General features: G+C 47.9%; 1 protein-coding gene across 1 annotated transcript in view; it reads left to right on the forward strand.

The window, feature by feature from the left end:
- LOC143838901 (uncharacterized) overlaps positions 1-24539 on the forward strand; it is a 146048-nt gene that overhangs the window by 37886 nt on the left and 83623 nt on the right. Inside the window, exons 13-35 of the mRNA XM_077340803.1 lie at positions 610-729; positions 1615-1773; positions 3313-3441; positions 4208-4357; positions 5175-5342; positions 6233-6372; positions 7594-7717; positions 9152-9295; positions 10545-10735; positions 11843-11974; positions 12756-12773; positions 14590-14616; positions 15332-15406; positions 17959-18039; positions 18144-18170; positions 18601-18645; positions 18909-18968; positions 19425-19520; positions 21504-21530; positions 22835-22888; positions 23819-23890; positions 24120-24179; positions 24402-24437. Of these exons, the coding sequence (XP_077196918.1) occupies positions 610-729; positions 1615-1773; positions 3313-3441; positions 4208-4357; positions 5175-5342; positions 6233-6372; positions 7594-7717; positions 9152-9295; positions 10545-10735; positions 11843-11974; positions 12756-12773; positions 14590-14616; positions 15332-15406; positions 17959-18039; positions 18144-18170; positions 18601-18645; positions 18909-18968; positions 19425-19520; positions 21504-21530; positions 22835-22888; positions 23819-23890; positions 24120-24179; positions 24402-24437 (2135 nt within the window). The remainder of the gene's footprint in view (positions 1-609; positions 730-1614; positions 1774-3312; positions 3442-4207; positions 4358-5174; positions 5343-6232; positions 6373-7593; positions 7718-9151; positions 9296-10544; positions 10736-11842; positions 11975-12755; positions 12774-14589; positions 14617-15331; positions 15407-17958; positions 18040-18143; positions 18171-18600; positions 18646-18908; positions 18969-19424; positions 19521-21503; positions 21531-22834; positions 22889-23818; positions 23891-24119; positions 24180-24401; positions 24438-24539) is intronic.

The following is a 24539-nucleotide window of genomic DNA, read 5'->3' on the forward strand; positions in this document are numbered from 1 at the left end:
TCTCCCCACAACAGACACCCTGTGGGGCGGGTGAGGCTGAGAGAGAGCTCTGAGAGAGACAGCTCTATAAGAACAACTCTAGCCCAAGGTCACCCGGTTGGTTGCTTGTTCAGGAGCAGGGAATCAAACCCTGCTCTCCAAATTAGAAGCCACTGCTCTTAACCACAAGAGCTAGCTTGGTGTAGTGGTTAGGAGTGTGGACTTCTAATCCGGTGAGCTGGGTTTGATTCCGCAGCTACCTGTTAACCCACAGTGAGCTTAAGTCCATGTCCAGATGATGATACTCCCCCCAAAAAAACAGAATCCTTGGCCAGAAGAAATTCACCTCCCCACCCCAAAGTGATGACTGGCATTTCCCTGGGCATGCAAGAAAGAGTCACAAGAGCCAAGCTCAGACCCAGTCCCTTCTGCCCACCCCTTCCCCATCTGCCTAAGTTCACAGCTGAATGGAATCATGTGTTTAGAAACCCAGCTGCCACTCATCCTGAACCTCTTGGGAAGGGCAGGCTAAACAGGCAAAGTTAAAACAAAACTAAACAATCTTTGTTTTCTTAAATAAATAAAGTGTTGCCTCTTTTTTTCCTGTTTCCGTTCTGTCTGTCCACACAGTGTCCTCGAGTGCCGTGCAAACACTCAAAGCCACGGACATCACCGTCAGTTCTGCACTGGTTTTGTGGAATTCAGTCCCTGGGGCTACTGGATACCGAATAACGTGGGGTCCCACGCCAGGTAACGGAGCCCTCTTGACAAAGGATTTGTTGAAAATCCTTGTTTTGCCTTGCTGTTTTGCTTCTCGCATCTGTATAATGAACTTGTCCCTCAGGGTCAACATTTCAGCAGCAACGATCCTTTCCAGGTGTCTCATTTTAGCAATCAAACTTTTGGATCGATGCACAATCCCAGAATAGTGTCATCCATTGAAGCGCAGGACGAAGACAAGCAAAATTTTAGCAGTGTGGCTGGAACCTTTGGCTGCCAGACAATCGTAGGATCTCCTCGCTACACAACACACCTGGAAACAATCCATCGGTCAATCAAATTCTCAGGTCTACTTGACAAGGGGTTTAGGAGACGGCATCCACATCTAGCAGCCCCTTGAATTGAGCCCAGAAGCTGTTCAGGAGCCAGTGCAGACTGAACTGGACCAAAATGATGTGGTCCCCATGACCTGTTCCATTCAGCATTCTGGCTGCAACATTATGTACTAGCTCCAGCTACTAGATAATCCTCAAGGGGCGCCCCACGAAGAGTGCATTGCAGTAGTCTTACCTCTCCTCTTCAGCCTCTGAAAGGGCCATGCATGAAGCAATGGAGGTGTTTCCTTCCCTTTACGCTGTAGAATCATAGAATCATAGAATCATAGAGTGGGAAGGGGCCATAGAGGCCATCTAGTCCAACCCCCTGCTCAACGCAGGATCAGCCCAGAGCATCCTAAAGCATCCAAGAAAAGTGTGTATCCAACCTTTGCTTGAAGACTTCCAGGGAGGGGGAGCTCACCACCTCCTTAGGCAGCCTATTCCACTGCTGAACTACTCTGACTGTGATGGGTCCTGTGTACCCTCAACAAAGTTCTCACGGTGATCCCCTTCCGCTGCCTCTCTTTTGTGTCTTAAGAGTTCTTCGGCCGGGACCGACCCCGCCAGCTCACGCTGAACAGCTCCACCACAGCTCACCACCTGCGCAACTTGGCTCCTAGCACCGAATATATGATTTCTCTGTACGTGCTTTTTGGCTCCGTGGAAGGTCCGGGGATCACCATAACTGCGAGGTCATGTAAGTGAACTGCAAACCATTCTTCGTCCCGGGTACAAAAATTGTTTTGAAGATAGATATTTTCCTGGAACAGACATGCCTTCTGTGAGCATGAGTTATAAGGCTTTGCTTATAACTGTTTACCTTTGCTTTTATAAAATGTAAGTTTCTGGTTCTCATGGTTATGAGCATTTGTACACTCTGCAATATGAGCTTTGCCTTTCCATTCATTTCCATGCTCCTCGGGTGGAATTCTTCTGCACCGCATTGCTTGCGATGGAAATAGCATTTGATGTGCCTCCCGGCACAACAAAATGGTGTCTCAGTGGTCTCTGTGCCAATTAACCCTTGTGAAATGTGGCACAGTGTTATTTTACGGTATCATGAAGGTGATGCCAGTGGCTCTCATGGCATTCTTTGGAATAGATTGATTTAAGAATTATTTGTCAGTCCTTAATCCATGGCACTTCCACTTTGTTGGATGCTCCTGAGATTTAGTGTTTGTCCTCTTTCGCCAAAACACTAGAACCTGGGGCATAAAATGAGGAATGCACAATACTTCTTTACACAAAGAGTGATTAAAATGTGGAATGAGCTGCCAGAGGGTGTAGTGATGGCCACAGGCATAGACAGCTTGGAAAAGAGATTAGACAGATTCATGGAGAAGTGGTCTAACAGCGGCCATGGTGATTAAAGGACACCTGCATGTTCAGAGGCACTAATCCTCTTAATCCCGGAGACAGGAAGTGACATCAGAGGAAGGATGTGGCCTCTATGCCCTGTTATCGGACCTCCAGAGGAATTAGGTGGCTCCTGTATGAGACAGGATGCTGGTCCAATCCTCACTGGTCCAATCCATCAGGGCTCTTCTTATGTTCCTATAAGGGAACCTCCATGTTCAGAGACAGTAAATCTCTGGATATCAGTGCCGGGAGTCAACATTATTGGAAGGACTAAACCTTTGAACCCCAGAACTAGGAGGCAGCATCGGTGGAAGGACCTGGCCTCTGTGCCCTATTGTTGGACCTCCAGGGGAAATGCTTGGCCCCTGTGTGAGACAGGATGCTGAACTAGATGGATCCCTGGTCTGATTTAGCAGGGCTCTTCATATGTTCATATGTTCTTCCATGTAAACTGCCCAGAGCCCTAGGGAAGGGTGGTATAAAAATCCAAATAAATAAATAAATAAAATAATTGCAGGCATATGGAAAGGACTGAGCAGCTTCAGGTCCAGCAGATTTTTAGCGATTGGCTTAGAATTGAAATCCACCCACTAAAGGGTCAGTTCTCTAGCCTAGCCATGGCTTGGGGCAGTGCCATGAGTGGCATCAATTCACCACAGTGTCTTGGCAGGCTATGAGCCAGCAGCAGCCTGGGAAGTGACCAGTATCCTCACCTGGGCCCATAACCCATCTAGGTGGGTGCAAGCCAAGCCCCTGAAGCATTATCACAGGGCCTTGGTCCTGACTGACAGTGAGAGGTGTATTTTGCTTCAGGCGACGGGACACCTTGCCCCAGTCCTGTGTCTGCCAGGGATTCACAGCGTTTTCTCCTTTGCAGCTCCCTTAGGCTACGTGTCCGATTTCAAGGTTACCTCTTCCACCAGCACATCCATCTCTCTCTCTTGGAGCGCTGTCCCTGCCGCCACCAAATACAAGATCGTTTGGAAGCCAACAGGAGGAAAGCAAGGTGGGTAGAAATGAGTTCTCGCCAGGGAGTCAAATAAAATTTGAGTTGCCAACCCCCAGGTGGGGTCTGGAGACCTCCCATAATTACAGCTGATCTCCAAAAGATAAGAGCACAGGGACACTGAAGAAAATGTGGTCTCTACATCCAGCTGAGGTCTTCCCCAGGCTTGTTGTTAGGTGCGAAGTCGTGTCCGACCCATCGCGACCCCATGGACAATGATCCTCCAGGCTTTCCTGTCCTCTCCCATTCCCCGGAGTCCATTTAAGTTTGCACCGACTGCTTCAGTGACTCCATCCAGCCGCCTCAGTCTCTGTCGTCCCCTTCTTCTTTTGCCCTCAATCGCTCCCAGCATTAGGCTCTTCTCCAGGGAGTCCTTCCTTCTCATAAGGTGGCCAAAGTATTTGAGTTTCATCTTCATATTTGAGTTTCATCTTCATTCTCCAGGCTCCACCCCCCCCTCCCAAATCTCCAGAAATTTCTCAGCACTAGTTAAATTCCACCTGGAAGCTGGATTGATCCATGCAGAATATCACCAGAGGAGGTTTTCTCCATCTCACTTTTTTATCACCCCCTCTTTAAGCACATATAAACCACCTGCTTAAAGATGTCATGATATTGGTGGACATGGTCTCTGATGAAATCATCTTCACCTAACACCCAAGGTGTCCTAGTAGAGCTGCCAGCTCTAAGTTGGGAAACTCTGGGGAATTTGGGGCTGTTTTGCAAAGACTGAGGTCGACTTTACAGGTCATGATTTCTGTTTCAGAGATGGGCCCTGCTAAAAGCAAGCTTCTGGGAAGCCGGGTTCTTGCTTATTGTTTGGAAAACTTGCTGCCAGACACTCTGTACAGCATCGGTATTCATGCAGTGTTTGGTGGCTCGGAGGGAGCAGAAGTCACTCTTACTCATAGGACCGGTAAGTCCTGTTGTAGCGTCCTTTCTGTCCCATCCCTCAGGAGGCCACAGGTTTTGATATGGCAGAGTGTATGTGAGCCTTATGCGAAAGTGATGTGTTATTTGCCCATATTGACAAGCTCCGCATATTGACAAGTTGCTGATGGTGCGTATTTAGTTGCTGATGGTGCATATTTGCCACTGCGCTTTTAAAAAGGAAAACTGGGAATGCCACCATGATACGGGATTGTAATTCGATGCATAGTGCGTGCTGGTAAATACTTGTGGCATTTGGGGTAGCATGGGAAGTAGTTGTACTCCAGAGGGCATTTGGTGCAGAGTAAGCCGTTTTGGAACAGCTTGAATAGCCAATTTAGCCTGGGCTTGTAAGAATGTCAGAATAGCTCTGCTGGAACAAATAGTCCATTTAGTATATAGTCAAGCATAGTGCTTCACACATGGGCCAGCCAGTTCCTCTGGAGGCCTTCATAAGAACATCAGAAGGGAAGAAGAAGAGTTGGTTCTTATATGCTGCTTTTCTGTCTCAAAGTGGCTTCCAATCCCCTTCCCTTTCCTCTCCCCACAACAGACACCCTGTGGGGTGGGTGAAGCTGAGAGAGCCCTGATATTCCTGCTCAGTCACAACAGCTCAGTGCTGTGACAAGCCCAAGGTCACCCAGCTGGCTGCATGTGGAGAAGCAGGAAATCAAATCCAGCTTGCCAGATTGTCGCCGCTCTTAACCATGAACTGTAATTCCCATCTGGAGGCTGCAATCCTTAGCTCTTCCTATTCCGCAAAATTTCTGCCTTCTTCTAATTTCCACTTGTGTCTCTTGCAGGGGGGAATCTGCCCATTCTTCTGTCAGTAGCACCAGTGACAACAACGCCTTTCTCAGCAAGTTCGTTCTCTCACCCAACAGCCACCTCTCCTGTGTCAGAGGTCACCTCTGCACACAAAGCGAGGCTCACAATGACACTGGCTCCCTCTGCTACGACTTCTGGACCGAGTAAGGATTCCGATGTGCCTAATTCCACCATGTGCAGACTTTAAATTTAGCAAAAGTGTCTCTGGCAACCTGTTTGAGAGAGTCCCCAGGAAAAACGAACACAACTCATTGCTGTACTGTACTTCTAAGCAAAACAGAACATAGAAGAGCACTTGAAGCCATTGTTAAGTGAAATCAGAACTAGGACATGGGATGCGGACGAACAAGCAATTTGGAAAGATATATGCCCTCGAGGGGAGGAGGATATTTTGAAGGCAATGAATTCTGTGGCTCTAGAGCCAAAACCTGCCCTAAAGGGTCTCAAAGGGTGTTGGGATGTCTGTACTTTTAGTGGTCAGCTTGCTGCAGAAGTTTACGTGCTGCATTTCATTCATTAAATGATAAATAAATACATTTTCTACCCTAAATTGAGTTTTTTAACTGCAAAGCACAGCAATGACACACCTGAAACCAGTGAGATCACCAACCCGTTTTCCATTTTCTTTCAAAAACTGGTTTTAAAGAGGGGAGGTTACCAGCTGAGCCCTCTGGGACTGCCAGCTTTGGGTAGTGGTTAGGAGTGTTGACCTCTAATCAGCCGAGGCGGGTTTGGTTCTGCGCTCCCCCGCATGCAACCAGCTGGGTGACCTTGGGCTAGTCACAGCACTGATAAAGCTGTTCTCACAGAGCAGGGCTTTCTCACTGTTGTGATTTTCACATGATCCTTGGATTACTTATTGAATATATTGGATTTGAGAATACTTTTGCTGGGTTTGCATCTTGTTATTAAAAGTGTGTATATTTTTTCAGTGTGTATAATTTTGTGTTTTGAGGTCCTTTGTGGTTTGCCTATTTTCCTTTCCGAATTTTGCCACAAGGTTCCCTGCTTTTTTATTATTATTATTTCCCAGTCTGCAGCAAGTTCAAGGCAGACATTGTCTTCCTGGTGGATGAGTCTTCGAGCATCGGCCCAAGCAATTTTATCAAGCTGAAGGACTTCCTCTTCCGTATTGTATCATATTTCCCCAAGATTGGGCCTGAAGGCACACAGGTAAGGAGCATGCTTGCATATTTCGTTTGCAGTGGCTTCCTTGCCCAGACCTGGATAGCCCCGGAAAGCCCCATCCTGTCAGATATTGGAAGCTAAATAGGGCTGACCCTGGTTAGTATTCGGGTTCCTGATTGAAATATGCTAACCACACATCTCCGATGCCCCCTGCAGGATGTTCTTCATATCATTTTGATTCATGCACACAACAGATATTGTGTATTTCAACAAGTAGTATATGTGAAAAGGATCTAGGAGTCTTAGCAGACCATACATTGAACATGAGTCAGCAGTGTGACTCGGTGGCTAAGAAGGCAAATGGGATTTGGGGCTGTATTAAAAGAAGTATCGTGTCCAGATCACGGGAGATGATGGTACCGCTTTACTCTGCTCTGGTTCGGCCTCACTTGGAGTTCTGTGTTCAGTTTTGGTCACAGTTGAAGAGGGATATGGACAAGCTGGAGCGTGTCCAGAGGAGGGCAGCAAAGATGGTGAGGGGTTTGGAGACCAAGACATATGAAGAAAGGCTGGGGGAGCTTGGTCTGTGTAGCCTGGAGAGGAGACGACTGAGAGGGGATCTGAGAACCATCTTCAAGTATTTAAAAGGCTGCCATGTAGAGGATGGAGCACAGTTATTCTGTCTTGTCCCGGAGGGACGGACCAGATCCAATGGGATGAAATTAATTCAAAATAAATTCTGTCTAAACATCCAGAAGAAGTTCCTGACAGTCAGAGCGGTTTCTCAGTGGAACAGGCTTCCTCGGGAGGTGGTGGGTTCTAAGCAGAGGCTGATTCTGTGAAGGTTCAAGGGGGTGGCAGGTGACAGTGGAGGAGCGAGAGGGTTGTGCGTGTCCTGCATAGTGCATGGGGTTAGATTATTCATTTTTACCCCACCATTCTCTCCAGAGGGAACCCAAAATGGTTCTCCTCTGCTTTATCACAACAACCCTGTGAGGGAGATTAGGCTGAGAAACGTGACCAGCCCAAGGACACCCAGCAAGCTTCCATGGCAGAGTAAGGATTCGAACCCAGGTCTCCCAGATAGTCACGCTTTTAATCACTAGGCCACCTTGCTATGTGACCTGAATGTACATCATAAGCATTTCTTCTGGGAAAGAAATCCGCTGGAGAACTGGGGATGGTTAGTAGGGGAAAGAGTTTCTTTCTGCTTGCTATCACTCTGAATTCAGATTTCCCCCAAGCTTTTCTTATTTCACATTCTAGATTGCGGTAGTTCAGTACAGTGATGAGCCCCGCACAGAATTCCAGTTGAACCAGTACAGGGACCGGAACGGTGTTTTGAAAGCTCTCAAAAGTCTGCGCTACATGGGAGGGAACACCAGAACTGGTGAGTACTGACTATGGGCGTCACTTCGCTGTTTAGTCCTTCCATGGGTTGGAATTACGATCCTGTCCAGAAGGTTCAAACCTGTGAACTGCTATTTTTCAAAAAGAGCTAGCTTGGTGTAGTGGTTAACAGCAGCGGCTTTGAATCTGGAGAGTCGGATTTGAGAGGGGAAGCTCCTCCCCATGCAGCCAGCATGAGGTAAGAGCCCTGCAGGACCTATGACAGTTCTGCATGGCTTGTAATTTGGAGCTATTCTGCCAACTGAGATTAGAGCCCTGCAGGACCTTGGACAGTTCTGCAGGGCTTGTATGGCAGAGCCGTTCCCCCAGGTTGAGCCCTAAAAAAATATGATCCTCCAGCCTCCCTGTCAGAATCCAATGACCAACTCAAATGGCCAACTTTACAGTCCTCCTCCCTTTCTCATGGTGGAAGGACAGGCAATTAGTTTCATTCTTGCTTTAATATTTATGATGTAATGTATTTATTGGAAATCTCTATTTTGTATGCAGGTTTATATGTTTGCATCCTATTGTAATCTGCCCTGAGCCTTATGAAATAGGGCAAATAATAATAATAATAATAATAATAATAATAATAATAATAATAATAATAATAATAATAATAATAATAATAATAATAATAATAATAGAAATTGCAATCCCTGGACTTTTCAACAAGGATCTGCACCAGCCTGCAAATTTCAGTAGGGGGGCAGAAAAACGGTCTGTTTAATCTTTCGCCACCCCACTTTTCTCCAAGATGGGATGGGGGGAGGAATGCAGAAACCTCATGTCTTTTCTCTTATCTCTGGAAAAATAGTGGGGTCGTGAGTGGGCAAAGCCAGAAAGGAAAGGTTCATCAGATCATCCCCTCGGAGTTTTTCACTCTGAACCATACTGTTTATGGTTTTCTACATCATCTAGTTTGTGCTTTGTTTACATTGCTTCCAAAGACTAAAGAGTTTGGCCTTTCCAAAATCCCAGGGGAGAACAAGCACGGAGGTTACAGCTTGCCTCTCCCTTTTCCTCAAAGCTAAATGATGAAACTATCATGACTTCAGGATCTTGCGCCAGAGAAATAGAAATAAACGTGCATGCACATGTTTTAGTAATTAAATCGAGTGTTCCTTTAAATCCTGGATGTGCCCGTGTTTGTCCTTCGTGGCCCTTCCTTGCATACCCAGGGAATTGCTGATGGCCACTATGGGATGGCAGATGAATTTCCTCCAGGCCAGGCTGGATTCTGGAGATTTTTGGTGAAAGGATCACCAAATTGTGCATGAAATTCGGGTCACTGTGTATGGGCAGGTAGTTGTGAGTCCCTGCACTGTGCAGTGGATTGGGCTACATGATCCTGGAGGTCCCTTCCAACTCTCTGATTCTATGATTCCTGTTGAAACCCTTCTGTTGTGTTTCTTCCCCCCTTTTTCTCCAGGTCGTGGCATCAGCTATGTGCTAAAGGAGGTATTCCAGGCCTCCAAGGGCATGAGGCCAACCGTTCCGCGCACCCTGGTTCTGCTTACAGATGGGCAGTCGCAGGATAATGTGGCGCCCCCCGCCCAAGTAGCGCATATTATAGGTACGTGCATGGAGTCAAGGCCTCTGGGTTCTGCGCAAAAATGTTCATTGTTTACCAATGTGGGCAGTAGGGCCTCATACTTTTTGCTTTAGGATGATTTAGGATGCTTAGGGCTGATCCTGCGTTGAGCAGGGGGTTGGACTAGATGGCCTGTATGGCCCCTTCCAGCTCTAGGATTCTAGGATTCTATGATTTTTATCCATGATTTGGATGAGGGGGTGGAGGGACTCCTCATTTAGTCTGCAGAGGTCACCAGTTTGGGAGGAGCAGCGAACACCCCAGAAGACAGAGTTGAACAAGATCTGACCATGCTGGAAAAGCGGGCAAATGAGAACAACCAATTCAAGTGCAGTTGTTCCACATCTGGGTCACACCCACCATTCGAAAATCCATGGGATGGGGAACCTTGTCCAAAGTTTTTAAAAAGCAGCGGATCTGTCTCAGCTGGGTCTACCTCACAGGGCTGTTGTGAGGGTCAAATGTGGAGGGGGTGCCACATTGGGGAATGCTGCCCTTGCATGTACATGCACATTCTGCTTCCTGTGCATTAGCCATTTTGTTTCTGACAAAAAAAAGGATTAACCTGAGGCCACCTGGTGAGCTTCGTGGCTGAAAAGAGACTCGAACCCGGGACTCTACACTTCAGAGCTCTTTTATGGGTGATTTTTCCTTCCCCCCTCCCCAAATGATGATTTTGGGCTCTCCTCACAAAACTTCAATTCAAATTCCTTGCAAAAAAAAAACAGCACCAACCCTGCCTCGAGAGTTTATAATCTGCGAATATAAATTCAACCATTTAATTAGCAAATAAATTGAAAGCCCCACAGGGCCTTGGGCTGGTTTGGAATAATGACAGTTCTGCCTAGCTTTCCAGCACGTACTTCATTGTGGTGCTACGATGCTTTCGTCTGAATGAATGAATTAACAAAAGCATTGGCTCAGTGCCTTACGGCAGGGGTAGTCAACCTGTGGTCCTCCAGATGTCCATGGACTACAATTCCCATGAGCCCCTGCCAGCAAACGCTGGCAGGGGCTCATGGGAATTGTAGTCCGTGAACATCTGGAGGACCACAGGTTGACTACTCCTGGATTCAGAACACAAGAGACAATGGTCCTCCAGATGTCCGTGGACTACAATTCCCATGAGCCCCTGCCAGCATTTGCTGGCAGGGGCTCATGGGAATTGTAGTCAGTGGGCATCTGGAGGACCGCAGGTTGACTACCCCTGCCCTACGGTTCCCCCTTCCAGGAATCCGTACAATTGCTGTGGGCATTGCGGGAGCCGATCCAGAGGAGCTCAAAAGCGTCTTGCTGTACCAGAACCTGCGCAATCTCTTCTACGTCAGCACGTTCGATGATCTGCCACAGATCATACGGGAACTGATAGAAATAATTTGTTTTGGCTCTACGGAATTGGGCGTCGTGCCTGAACACGAAGGGGTGAGAATCTTGATGGGGGGGGGGCTGTCTTCAAGTGGAACGTTGACCAGATGCAAAGGAGGACATTTGTGGGCGGGGTTGTTGTTGTTGTTAGGTGCGAAGTCGTGTCCGACCCATCGTGACCCCATGGACAATGATCCTCCAGGCCTTCCTGTCCTCTACCATTCCCCAGAGTCCATTTAAGTTTGCACCGACTGCTTCAGTGACTCCATCCAGCCGCTTCATTCTCTGTCGTCCCCTTCTTCTTTTGCCCTCGATTGCTCCCAGCATTAGGCTCTTCTCCAGGGAGTCCTTCCTTGTCATGAGGTGGCCAAAGTATTTGAGTTTCATCTTCAGGATCTGGCCTTCTAAGGAGCAGGCAGGGCTGATCTCCTCTAGGACTGGCCGGTTTGTTCACCTTGCAGTCCAAGGGACTCCCAAGAGTCTTCTCCAGCACCAGAGTTCAAAAGCCTCAATTCTTTGATGCTTGGCCTTCCTTACGGTCCAACTTTCACAAGGGAGGGGAGGAAGAGATAAATTCACCGAGGACAGAGCCGTGTATGGCTTGGGTGGTGAAAGAGAACCTCTGTGTTCAGAGGCACTATACCCTGACTGAGCCATGATAAGGGGAGGTTTCGTCTTCCATATCTTGGTAGGCGAGGGGTGTCTGGCAGGCCATTGTGCAAACCACAATGCTGGGCTAGATGAGCTATTGGGCTGATCCAGGAATCTACCCTACAAAGCAGCCACTTTCTCCAGTCTGGAGTTGAGCTATAAATCCAGGGGATCCCCACATCCCACCTGGAGGCTGGCATGTTTAGTTGCTGAGCCTTACTGGGGACTTACTGGGGGGGGGGTGGCTCTCACCAATACTGTGCTGGAATCACTGGTGACACACTGATGTATGCACAGGAAGTGACAGCTGAGCTTCGCCAGTGGCACAGGCGATGCTCTGAAAGTTGTTTAGCCATAAAGTTTTGACCAAATTCCCAGCATCCTTCAGCATCATTTCCGGGGCCTGTTCCTCCCCACTGGCCAACTGAAGGGGGTTCTTCTGGGGGTGGGTGGGGAGCCATCCCTTGCCTCTCTTGGGCCGGAATAGCCTCACCCGATACCTTTGCTGTGCAGTTTGACCTCAGTGCAGCCGACAAGCCAGGGTCGCTGTTTGAAGAAACAGAGAGCTCGCCTTTCTTCGCTCCCTCTCCTGCTCCTCCTCTGCCCGTCCAGACCCCACAAGGCCCCTGCGATCCCAGATGTAAGGTAGGCACTGATGGGCCCAACTGCTTTGGCCAGGTGGACTGCCAGTCCTGCAGAGAGACTCCTGCTTGGGCCCAGCTACATGCAGCCTGCACAGGAGAGACGGTGGCTGTGCATTGTGGGAAAGAAGGGAACCAAGGCTCTCCTCTCCCGTGCTTTGGCTTCTCCTGCCATGCCTGTGCCATCATGCCATGTAGGCCCGCTGCTCATGAAACACTCATGTGCAGGGGGTTGGACTAGATGACCCAGGAGGTCCCTTCCAACTCTATGATTCTATGTCAGAAGGGACATCCATGTGCCATGGAAATTCAGTGTGAGCATTACTGAAGCTGAATGTCTAAGAGGGGAGGGGGGTCCTAGTTTTTCTGAGCCAGGGGGCTCAAACACATTGTGGTGGGTACAGTCACAAAATAGATGTCAGGGAATGAGGTTAGGCTCAATGTTTCCAGCAGAGCCTGGGTCCGGTCCTTTTCAACATTTTTATCTGGATGCCGGGGTGGTGGGACTCCTCATTAAATCTGCAGATGACACCACATTGGGAGGAGGACAGAGCACCCTGGAAGATAGCAATAGAGTTCAACGAGATCTGAACATGTGGGAAATAAAACTAGAATCTGGAAGGAAAGCTTCCAGAACAGAAAAACAATGTGAGCACTCAAAAAGAGGAACGTCAGGGTAATAGTTGCTGCTGGAACAGCTTGTTTAGACAAGTTATTTGGTAAAATGTGCTTATTTCTCTCAAAGTTAGGTTGCCAATATTTATTACCCCTTTCTTTTTCTATAGGCCCAGAAAGGAGAGAAGGTAAGAAGTCCTCCAACCTGCTCTGAGGCTATGTGTAAAGGTAAAGGTATCCCCTGTGCAAGCACCAGGTCATGTCTGACCCTTGGGGTGACGCCCTCCAGCGTTTTCATGGCAGACTCAATACGGGGTGGTTTGCCAGTGCCTTCCCCAGTCATTACCGTTTACCCCCCAGCAAGCTGGGTACTCATTTTACCGACCTCGGAAGGATGGAAGGCTGAGTCAACCTTGAGCCGGCTGCTGGGATTGAACTCCCAGCCCCATGGGCAGAGCTTCAGATAGCATGTCTGCTGCCTTACCACTCTGCGCCACAAGAGGCTATGTGTAGAAGTACATAAATTTTGAAATTTCAGGTATTGTAAAGAATGATGGGGGAGCCCACTATATCTTGATGAGGGGGTGGAGGGATTAAGTCTTAATCCTGTTGCAGCTGACTGCTGAGCAAAAGCCACTGGGCCTACCATTTGCTGAGCTGCAGTGCCACCCCTGTGGGTGGCCAAAAGAGGGTACTGCACTTCCAAAAATTCAGCAAGCATCAAGGGGGGCAATTGGGTCCTACCTGAGCTTATAAAGCTGTTGAGACCAGCCCTGTGGCTCAGGCTGATAGAAACCAACAAGAAAAATAGAAGAGAAAGTGATAAGTGAAAAGTAACCGTATTTGCTTGTAGTTTCCAACTACATTGTGAAATGAAGCATAATGTAATAAACTTATTTTCAACAGAAATAGAGTCCGATAGCACCTTTAAGGCCAACAAAGGTTTATTCAAAGTGTGAGCTTTCGAGTGCACGAATAAATCTTTGTCGGTCTTAAAGGTAAAATTGGACGCTATTTTTGTGCCCTGTGGCTATTCCCTCTTTTTCTTATCTATCAATCGTAATTTTTCTTTTTGTGGTCAGTCATCTCTAAATATAAATTGGCACACGGGCTCATATGTCCTCTGGGGCAGGGGTAGTCAACCTGTGGTCCTCCAGATGTTCGTGGACTACAATTCCCATGAGCCCCTGCCAGCGAATGCTGGCAGGGGCTCATGGGAATTGTAGTCCATGAACATCTGGAGGACCACAGGTTGACTACCCCTGCTCTGGGGGAATCTATGCTTTATTTTGCAAATAGAGTGTTCAGAACAAAAAAGGAGTGGAGAAAGACTAGTTTATTACACAGTGCTTCATGTCGCATTGGAAACTACAAACAAATTCATTTACTTTTCTCCTCCTGCCTTTTGACAACCTGCTCAGGCACAGTTTGAACTATTTAAGGACACTCCGCGCCTTCTTGGCCATCCTCCAGGGCTCCAAAACCCCGGCCCTCACGTTAGTCAGGCATAGATTTGGGTGGGTAGCCGTGAAGGCCTGAAGCACAGAACAAAATTTGAGCCCAGGGGCAGCTTTAAGACTGTTAGTCAAGGTATAAGCTTTTGTGTGCATGCATGCTTCATCAGATATCAAGGATGTGAGCTCTTCCTGGGTGTAGTGGTTAAGAGCGGCCAGCTTGGTGTAGTGGTTAAGAGGCTTCTAACTTGGAGAGCTGGGTTTGGTTCCCTGCTCCTCCACAAGCAACCAACTGGGTGACCTTGGGCTAGTCACAGTCCTGGTAGAGCTGTTTTCCCAGAGCAGTCTCTCTCAGTGCTCTCTCGGTCTCACCTACCACAGAGTGTCTGTTCTGGGGGGAGGAAGGGAAGGTGATTGTAAGTCTCTTTCAGACTCATTTGTACAGTGAAAAGTGGGGTATAAAATCCAATTCTTCTTCCTGAGAGGCTGGAGTGACACTTAGGCTGTTCCTCCTATTCCTGTTTCTTTCCCCTCTTTTTCCTTTGCACAGGGGGATCCAGGCCCACCGGGGGATATGGTGAGTGATGTATGAACTTATTTCTGAAACTGTCATGATAGGGTTGCCAGGTTAGGAACAGAGTTGTAAAGCTATCACCCCCTTTTTTTTAAAAAAAAGGCAGATTTTTCGGGAGGGAGGGCAGCAATGAGGAAAGGCACATCCCAAAACTACTCAAAATGTTGGGAGTGCATGCATATCCGCAGTGGGGAGGCCCAATTTAGACCCTGTTAGACCCCTCTTGAAAAGAGGACATCCGGTTTTCTGGGGATTTCTTTGCTGTGGAGCTAGTGAGACGGCAATTCCGGACTGTGCTTGAAGAAGCATATTTTAGTGTGAAAATTCGACCCTTTAAAAATGCAAATCTGAACAATATTTCTAGCGTGGAAACCGTCCCTCCAAATCATGCATTTTCTCCAGACAGAGATCTCCTGGTCCCATCTGGAGGTTAGAAATCCCAGAAGGGAAAAGAGATCTGATGAGAATGGAGAGGAAAGACAGAGCGGGCAAGGGAAGGATCTTGAGCTCGGTCCTCGGAAGGTCAAGAGACACAATAGAGGGGTCGGCCGAAGGAAGGGGACTCCCTCTGTCCTTGAGCCCTTACTGGTCCTCACCTGGTTGCAATCTGTTTCTAAAAATGGGAAGGCTAGGCTGGGATGACGGAATGGGTGAATTGGAGGGGGAGGGATGGAAAAGCGCCCTTCTCTGAAAGGACCCTTTTGGTTTTCCTCCCAAGGGCTTCTCTGGATTGCACGCTGCAGGCCGGTACGACCCCTTTCGCTTCGCCACCAAGGGAGAGAAAGGAGAGCGGGTGAGTAGTGGCCTGGAGCAGGGGTAGTCAACCTGTGGTCCTCCAGATGTTCATGGACTACAATTCCCATGAGCCCCTGCCAGCGTTTGCTGGCAGGGGCTCATGGGAATTGTAGTCCACGAACATCTGGAGGACCACAGGTTGACTACCCCTGGTCTGGAGGGCCATGCTGTGATGGTTGAGTTATCTGAGCATCGTGTACAATCTGAGTATTGTGTCCCCTTCACCCCCACCCCAGCTGCCAGAAAGGGCCTGTCAGTCCTACATGCAAAATTCGTGAAGATTTTTGGGGGTGGGACCTGGGAGATGGGGTCTGGAGAGAGGAGAGATCTCAGCATGCTATAATGATTCAGTGCGCCCTCCAAAGAAATGGTTTTCACCAGCAGATTTGAACTCTAGACATCAGCTGCGGTGTTGGGAATTCTGCAGGCTACATCTAGAGGCTGACAAACTTATATTGCAAAGAAGTTTGTTGCAAAGTTTCCTGTAGTTTCCTGCCAGCCAGTTTGAAAGCTGTTTACATAAGCCAAGCCGGTTAGGCAAATAGGCTGTCCATCTGGTTTCTTTATCGATGTATAGAATCCTAGAATCATAGAGTTGGAAGGGACCTCCTGGGTCATCTAGTCCAACCCCCTGCACTGTGCAGGACACTCACAACCTTCTCGCTCCTCCACTGTCACCTGCCACCCCCTTGAGCCTTCACAGAATCAGCCTCTCCATCAGATGGCTACCCAGCCTCTGCTTAAAAATCTCCGAAGATGGAGAACCCACCACCTCCCGAGGAAGCCTGTTCCACTGAGGAACCGTTCTCACTGTCAGGAACCTCTTCCGGATGTTGAGACGGAATTTCTTTGGAATTAATTTCATCCAATTGGATCTGGTCCATCCTTCTGGAGCAAGAGAGAACAACTCTGCTCCATCCTCTACATGGCAGCCTTTTAAGGATTCTCTTCTCATTTTTTTCATGAGAAGACATTTGTTTACTATTTAATACAAGGTATCTTGGGGCTCAAGGCTCTTAGTAAACTACTAATCTGAAGGGCAAGGAAGTTGGAGATCTTCCATAGTGAAGGAAATGCACTTTGCACATGCTCAAAAACATTCCTCTTTGGAGACATGAATTTTGCCATCAGAAACAGGGGCAGGATACCTTCAAGGCACATACAAACCTTTGAGGAAAGGACACCTGCGAAGCTGAATGGACACAATGAATTGGAAAGAGAACAAAATTAATAAGAGATAAAACCAATCTTGAGTTTTGGCCTAAATCTGAGGTTTGCTCGATGGAAACGTATGTTTCAGTTTCCATCAATCTATTTCACATTTAATCCTGTTTTTCTGCCAAGAGTTGGCTTCTGATAAAAACGCAATTAGAATTCAATACAAAGAGATTCAGTCTATCTAGACTTCCGTGTTCCAAGCTTTAATTCTCTGGCATCCGTTTGGCTTTTGCACAGTTGGTGATTCTGTGTTTGGTAGGCAGCTCTGGATTGGGAGTCGGGATGCCAGCCTCCGGGGGAGACCTGGGGATCCCTCGGCTTTACAGCTCATCTCCAGGCCACAGAGATCACTTCCCATGGAGAAAATGGTTGCTTTGGGGGGGGGTAGACTCCATAGCGTTACAATTCCCTGAGGTCCCCCCCCCACATCCCTGGCTCCACCCTCAAATTCTCTAGCTATTTCCCAACCCTTGATGGGAAATTAATAGAGATTTGGGGGGTGGGAGCCAGGGGAGGGGAGGGGCGTCAACAAGGTATAATGCCCAGGAGTGGTTTAGGGATTAGTGAGGCCCGTAGTCCCAGAACCAGTTTAAGTATTTGGGGGGGTCCTAGGAGAGCAGCAGGACCAGCCAGACCCAGTGGAAAGGGGTGTTGCTCTGAGTGTCCTTGAAGAGGGGAAAGGGGGAGGAGGGAGGCTACAGCCCTGATCCATGGGGGGGGGGGGGTGGAAGGCACCACACGGGGCCCATGGCACATGCTACATGTCCTACATGGATAAAGCGGCCCTGATTGTGCCATTCTTCCAAAGCAGCCATTTTCTATTTTATTTATTATTTATTATATATTAATTAGACTTATTACCCACCACTCCCGGAACCGGCTTGTGGAGGCATACAATTTGTCCATATGAAACCCTATAAAACCCCATTAAAACACCGTACTTAAACATACAGCGGTATGCAACTCCCCTAACCCCCCCCCCCCAAAAAAAAGACATCTGCACAGAGGACTGGGAAGAGGGATCATAGATGACAAACGCTAGATCGCTTACCCTCTTAGTACCAGATCTTTCTTGCCGCATTGGCCTCAGCCATAAACCTGGCGGAAGAGCTCCGTCTTGCAGGCCCTGCAGAACGCTGGAAGCTCCAAGGAACTGACCTGTGGAGACTTATGTTCCATTGTAATTTTGGGAGATCTCTAGGCAAGGAGACAGCCTTAGTTTGATATGATTTCTTATTTTCCATCTGACCACTTGTAGATGTACTGGACTTTTTGCAGTCGCCCCCTCCTTTAACAGGCCATCCAACCAGATTGTCCACCCACTTTTTACAGGGCCTTCCTGGGAAAGATGGGATTCCTGGACTGCCTGGACGGCCGGGCCGAACTGGGCCCCCTGGTTCTCCTGGGTCAATGGTAAGTGTCTGGAGGTGGAATTGGAGAATCTTTAAAAACAAAATGTGCGTATCGAAAACAAATTGATCTGTTTCATTTCATTTTCTCTCTGTGTTGATTGACAGGGTCTCCCCGGCATCCAAGGTGAACTTGTAAGTTAGTTTAAAAGCCCCCTTTATGATCATCATTGTCAATATTGCAATTTTTAGGCCACCCCCTTTCCGAATGTTTGCAGGGCAGTTTGTAACCGGAAGTGAAACAGTGAGATTCAAACCCCTTAAAAACCATTTTCCCAATCCCGCGTCCTCTCCCTCCTTCTGTCAGTTAAAAACTTGAGTCTAGTTCTTGGAATTGGTTTCATATCGTCTGCTATAAAGATCCCCCATCATTTTCAAACCTGAAATCACTGTTTGCAATCTGACACGAGTTAGTGGACATTAATCTTGCCTGTCAGGTTTAAAGGCATGGCTCAGATCAGGGCAAAACTGAGATGCTTAGGTTTTGTGTTGCATGGCAGCAACTCTCACTAATCAATATTTCAAAGCCACCTACTCATTTTCCCTTCTTTGCTTTGCATTTTAGGGTCCACCTGGCTACCCAGGTCCCGGAGGGCCGAAAGGCGATAGAGTAAGTTCCTGTCATCTCTTTCTGCCACCTGGCTTCAACGGTCATGTCTGTGGTACACTGGTGATCTTTCAGCCCAGCAATGCAGGCCTGACCCAGGTTGGATGCAGCCACTTCAACATCCCAGAATTCTCTTCCTTGCTCCAGTGCCTAGCCCACATGGCTTTTGTCCACCTGCATCCCATAATTCCTGGCAGTGCCTCCTCCCTTTCCCGGGATTGGAAATGCCAACCGGATCCAACCAGCCCCCATGTCCTCTTTTGCAGGGGGAACCCGGATATGTCTTGGGTGGTGTGGAAATCATTCCTGGGCAAACCGGACCACCTGTAAGTACAAGGAAATTCAGAGTGTGTGTTTTTTTTTACAATCCCTAATACTGAGCTCACAATTCATGGTCTTATTCTCAAGGATGCCCTTGGGGAGGGGATGGCACATTTGAAGGGGGGGCACAGACTGCAACACGTGAGAAGGGGAGCCCACAGGGTTTGTGGGGGGGGGGGCTGGCAACCGAACGGATGAAATACCCTTTTTGTCATCAATGATGTCATTTATTGCTAGAAAACTTGACCTTCATCAAGGGGAAAAAGAAGCAAGCATGTAACCCATTCCTTTATACATGCTTGGATTAATGCGGTCAAGAAGAAAAAAAAATGATCTGCTGAATAAACAATGTGGAAAACCCAAAGATTTTTGATTGCCTTTCCCTCAGTGTATTTCGTTGAGCGCCGTTTAAGGAAGTTAAGCAGGTTCTGTGGCTAAATGTTTGCTTTAACCCCTTTCAGGGACAGAAGGGACAGCCAGGTGTCCCTGGCGTGGCAGGCCCACCAGGGCTACCCGGATTACCTGGCCCTCAAGGACCCCCTGGTCTGTCAGTCAAGGTATGTATGCTCCAGGGGCTCATGGGAATTGTAGTCCAGGCACATCTGGAGAGCCACAGTATGGCCATCCCTGCCCTACAGGGTGGGCATAAGCGGGCTGCGATTTGACTGCACTGCCCACCACCATCAGGGCTTGTGTCTCTTGTACGCCACAAAATCCCTGCCCAAATAAAGTCAGGGATGGCGATGTGTGCCTCGCTTTTCACCCAGTTCTTTGTCCAGAGATTTCCAGAATCCCAGGGGGAATACAAATCTACGGTTCCTTACCTGCGTTCTGAAGTGGTTCAATCCAAGCAAACAGAACACTGAATAGCAGACCATATAATTTTTCTAGATGCCTAAATGCAGGCAAAGGACTGTATATTCTAAAGCTTCCCCATGTTAAAAAAAAATTTTTTAGCCCTGCACGTAGAAAGCTAGGAAATCAGGGTAGAGGCTGGTCTTAAAACCCTCTCTCTGACATGCTGGATTTCTATGTGCGGACACCAAATCTAATAAGAGGAAAAGGCAATTGAACAACAAATTATCCACATGAAACGGATGTAGTGAAATCAGCCCATGGTTTCTTCCCCTGTCCAAGCAAAGCCACGACTGAAAACACACACTCAGATGAGACCATTATAAAACCATGCTCTTCTTCAGGAGCTCCAGCGTGGTGTAGGGGTTAAATTAAGAGCGGTGGGTTCTAATCTGGTGAGCCGGAATCGATTCCCCGCTCCTCCACATGCAGCCAGCAGTTCTCTTGGAGCTCTCTGAGCTTCACCTACCTCACAGGGTGTCTGTTGTGGGGAGAGGAAGGGAAAGGTGATTGTAAGCTACTTTGGGACTCCTTCAGCTAGTAAAGAAGTGGGGTATAAAAAACAGTTCTTCCTGGATGTAAATGCTCACGCACAAAAACAAGAGGGGGAGGCACACAGGAAAACAAATGCAGTGGCTGACTCATTTTTGTGAATACATAGATTTAAAAAAAAATTGTCCAGCCATCTTATAGGCAGCCTTTACATAAAGAAAATATAATAACACCAAGTAACCAACCACAGTGTAACAGAAACGAAATTTGACAGCGTCTAAAAGGAGAATCACTTCATAAAATCCAGAAATTGTGTGAAGTTTATTTGTTATCTAGTCTTATTGCGATTTTATTTTGTAAATTTGTTTTCATTTTAATTACCATTGTGCCCCACTTTCGGTTCTCTGGGGGAGAACAGCAAACTAAAAGCAATTAAATACATTTTATTTGTTTGTTTGTTTATATACCACCCTCTATTGAGTTTCAGGGTGGTATATAATCAATACTTTGAAACTCCAATACTTTGGCCACCTCATGAGAAGGAAGGACTCCCTGGAGAAGAGCCTAATGCTGGGAGCGATCGAGGGCAAAAGAAGAAGGGAACGACAGAGAATGAGGTGGCTGGATGGAGTCACTGAAGCAGTCGGTGCAAACTTAAATGGACTCCGGGGAATGGTAGAGGACAGGAAGGCCTGGAGGATCATTGTCCATGGGGTCGCGATGGGTCGGACACGACTTCGCACATAACAACAACAAATAATCAATATATATGCAGTGTTTTACACCGTTCTTCGTAATTGATGTAAAAATGAATGTTAAAACTGTAATGGTAATATTTCCAGGGGATTTTATTAGTATGATCAGGGAAAAGGGTGGCTGCAATTCCATCATGAAGAAACCCATGTCAGAAATGGGAACTTTACTAATCAAAGAATTCTGTAACACCTTTCATCGGAAGCTGCTTTGAGAATTAATTTCACAGAGAGTTGCAGGATGCATCTGCTGAAAATAAAAGAGCAGAGCTTTCTTTGAATGGGCTTGAAGCTCTGGGTGCCCCCAGATGAGAGGTTTTACATACACAGGCAGAATCTGGAGTGACGGTTCCAGGTCTGTGGGAAGAGAAAAAACAAGGAACTGGTGTCACTTCAGCTGTTCTCAGCATGTGAAAATGTTTTCCCTTCTCTTTCTTGCAGGGCGAGCCAGGAGACACGGGTATTAGAGTAAGTGGTTGGTTGTTTCCTTCCCAGTTTTATCCTTGAAGCATTTTGGCATAAGGGTTGCCAGGTGGGGAGGGGCCCCGCTGTCTGAATACACCTCACCTCCTCAAACTCCCCCAAATCCAAAAAAATATTGGGATATGCTGATGTCAGAAGCAATGTTGGCCCTCTAGGGAGTGGTTTGAAGCCAATTCTACCATAGAGTTCTGCCCAAAAGGCAGAGCATTTACCCCCGATGACTCTGATGTGCGAACATCACTTCCGGGTGACCTCAGCAGGTTGCAGCATTCCTCCCAGTTCTTGGAACATCCCCCCTTATTCCCCAACAACAGCATCAAAGGACCGGGCGACCCTGTTTAGCACCCAGTGGGTATCTCTACTAGGCCGGGTCTAAGTCCTGTGAGCTCTGCCTGGAGGGAGCTCGGGTAAACCTCTACCATCTCTGCAAATCAGTTTTCATTTCGGCTGAGCGGTCCTAATCTCATGATGGCCCAGGGTGCACATTGATAAAGAGAGAGGCCAGTGTATGTCACTAGCTAGAAAGAGCAGTGTGAATCTTTTCAAAAGGAGGTTGAACACCCACAGTCTCACCGGAAGAGGCTTAGCAGTGCAGTGGTTACAGCCTGAGAGCCCCAGGTTCAAATTCCCGCTTTGTTATGTTGTCTGCTAGGCCTGGCTGGTGGGAGGGTTGGGGGGCAGGGATATGATGGGGGGGGAGAGGCTGGTGTTGGCTCGAGGACATCACTTCCAGGGAAAACCCAGAAGGGGGGGTGCGCTGTTTGAACTGGCAGAAACTCTCATAAAACTAAAGAGTGCCCATTAATTCCTAGAGCTACCTGCCCAGAAGTGATGTTGTCACGTGACCTTTTAAAGTCATCTCTCCCCTCACCCCCCAATTGGAGCAGTGGTGGGTCACAAAAGCTTGGAGGGGGGAAATCTCTGTTTCCAATGGGGGCTTGATATTGCTGTCGCTGATTGATCTTGGATCAATCCAACCTTGGATCCGTCACTCTCAGTTTCAACTACCTAAAAGGATAGTTGTTGTTGTGAAGATATAACAGGCAAGGGAGAGTTCTTTGGAAAAAGGTTGGGGGTATGACTATATTAGATTGTTTCTACATTGCTGTCTCCTCTCTAAACCAGGTTCGGTTTAGTCCGCATCCGAGGGAGGGACTATTGAGACCCTTCCATGTAAACTGTTGCTGCGTTTTCTGGTTTAAAAATCTCATTTCTTAGAAACAATGCCCACTTTGGAGCACAGTTCAAAATACATGACGAGACAGTAAAATGGTTCTTGTATTTCTCAGGGGCCTCGGGGAAAAAGTGGCGTCAAGGGGGACAAAGGCGAAATGGGAGAGACCGTGAGTATCTTCTTGGTCTGGCAAAGCCACTGTTGCCAACCAGTTCTGGGGGGGTCTCCTGGAATTACAACTAAGCTCCTGGCCTGATTAAAAATATATTAGTTTCTCCAGAGAAAAGGGATGCCTTGAAGAGTGGCCTTTAGGGCCCACTGAGGTCATGCCTCCCCAAACCCCACCCTGCTGAGTCTGCAACTCCAGATCTCCAGGAATCTCCAGTCTGGAGTTGGCAAGCTGCATCTGTGAGGCTTTCAAGGATACGTGACCCACTTCAGCCAGGTTTCTCAGACCCTGGTGATACGGTTCTCAGAGGTCGGAAATATTTGAAGAAGCCTCTCCCTGTCCTTTTATATTCACTTCCTAAATCCACCGATTCTGTGAGATCAGGAGCATAGAATTTTGGTTCTCTTGCCCAACTAAAAAAGAAGCAACTGAATCAGCCTTTTTCAGCCTTTTGACCTTGGAGTGGCCCCTGAAATAATTTTTCAGACTTTGAGGAGCCCCAGAAGTGATGTCAGCTGGCCACATCTGGAAGCCACATGCCCCCTGGAAGTGACACCACCACCCATGTTAACAGGCAGGCTCCAGAAGGACTGAGGGGAGGGAAAAAGAAGAATAAGAATTGTTTTTTATGTCCACTTCCCGAAGGAGTCTCCAAGTGGCTGAGAGTCACCTTCCCTTCCTCTCCCCACCTTCCCTTCCTCTCCCCACCTTCCCTTCCTCTCCCCTTTGAACAATAAAAGGGGTCAGTTCCCTAGCTTGTGATGAGAAAGGCCACGGACCCCCTCTGAGCTCCTGCAGACCCCCGGGTCCACGGACCCCTAGCTGAGAATCCCTGAACGGAAGGCTTGTGGCTGGTGACATTACTCTCCAGGGTTTTAAATGGCTCACAGATCCGTGGGGCATAGAAAAGCAGACTCTCTCCTTTTACAGGGAAAGGCGGGTCTTCCTGGGCCAATTGGACTGGATGGCACTCCTGGGATGGCTGGGCCCAAGGGCGAAAAGGTACTGGCTCTGAAATATTCTTTAATCCATAGTTCAGAAAGACACAGAGATAAATAATTGGATCTTCAAGGTCCTCTTAGAACCACTTCTTAAAATTTGTTCTCTTTATCGCTTGAGAGAAGGAAGCCCAGTTTTGGGGCCAGGTAGACCAGTGGTCCGATCCCGCAGGGCTCTTCTCAGCTTCTAATATCGGCAGGACTTTGAATCACATCATCTGCTTGCTTTTCAGGGTGAGGTTGGGGTTGGTGTGCCGGGGCCCCTCGGTCTCAAGGGAGAGGAAGGAGAAAAGGTGAGTTTCGCCTTGGCCACGAGGTTGACGGAAACGACAAAGTTCATGAAATGTACAGGGCAGCTGGGCTGCTGCAGGAGGCGGAGCAAAGGCAAAAATCTCTCCCAAATGCCGTTCAACATCTGCATGTGCCCTCTTGCACAGCTGGTCTGGGGCGATGGGCTAGCCAAGGTTTTTGTTGTGTGCCAACCGGACTTCAGCTCCCTTTTGTCTGCTTTACAGGGGGCGTTGGGCCTTCCTGGACCCCAAGGACAGAAGGTGAGTTTCCAGAGATTCTCGGTCAAACTTTATAAAAGTACCTACCCACAGTCCTGACTGGATGTTTGTCTGAAGAGCATCTTTCTGGGGCCAACTTATGTA

The sequence above is a fragment of the Paroedura picta genome, chromosome 5 (genome assembly GCF_049243985.1).
Source record: "Paroedura picta isolate Pp20150507F chromosome 5, Ppicta_v3.0, whole genome shotgun sequence".
Taxonomy (NCBI): Eukaryota; Metazoa; Chordata; class Lepidosauria; order Squamata; family Gekkonidae; genus Paroedura; species Paroedura picta.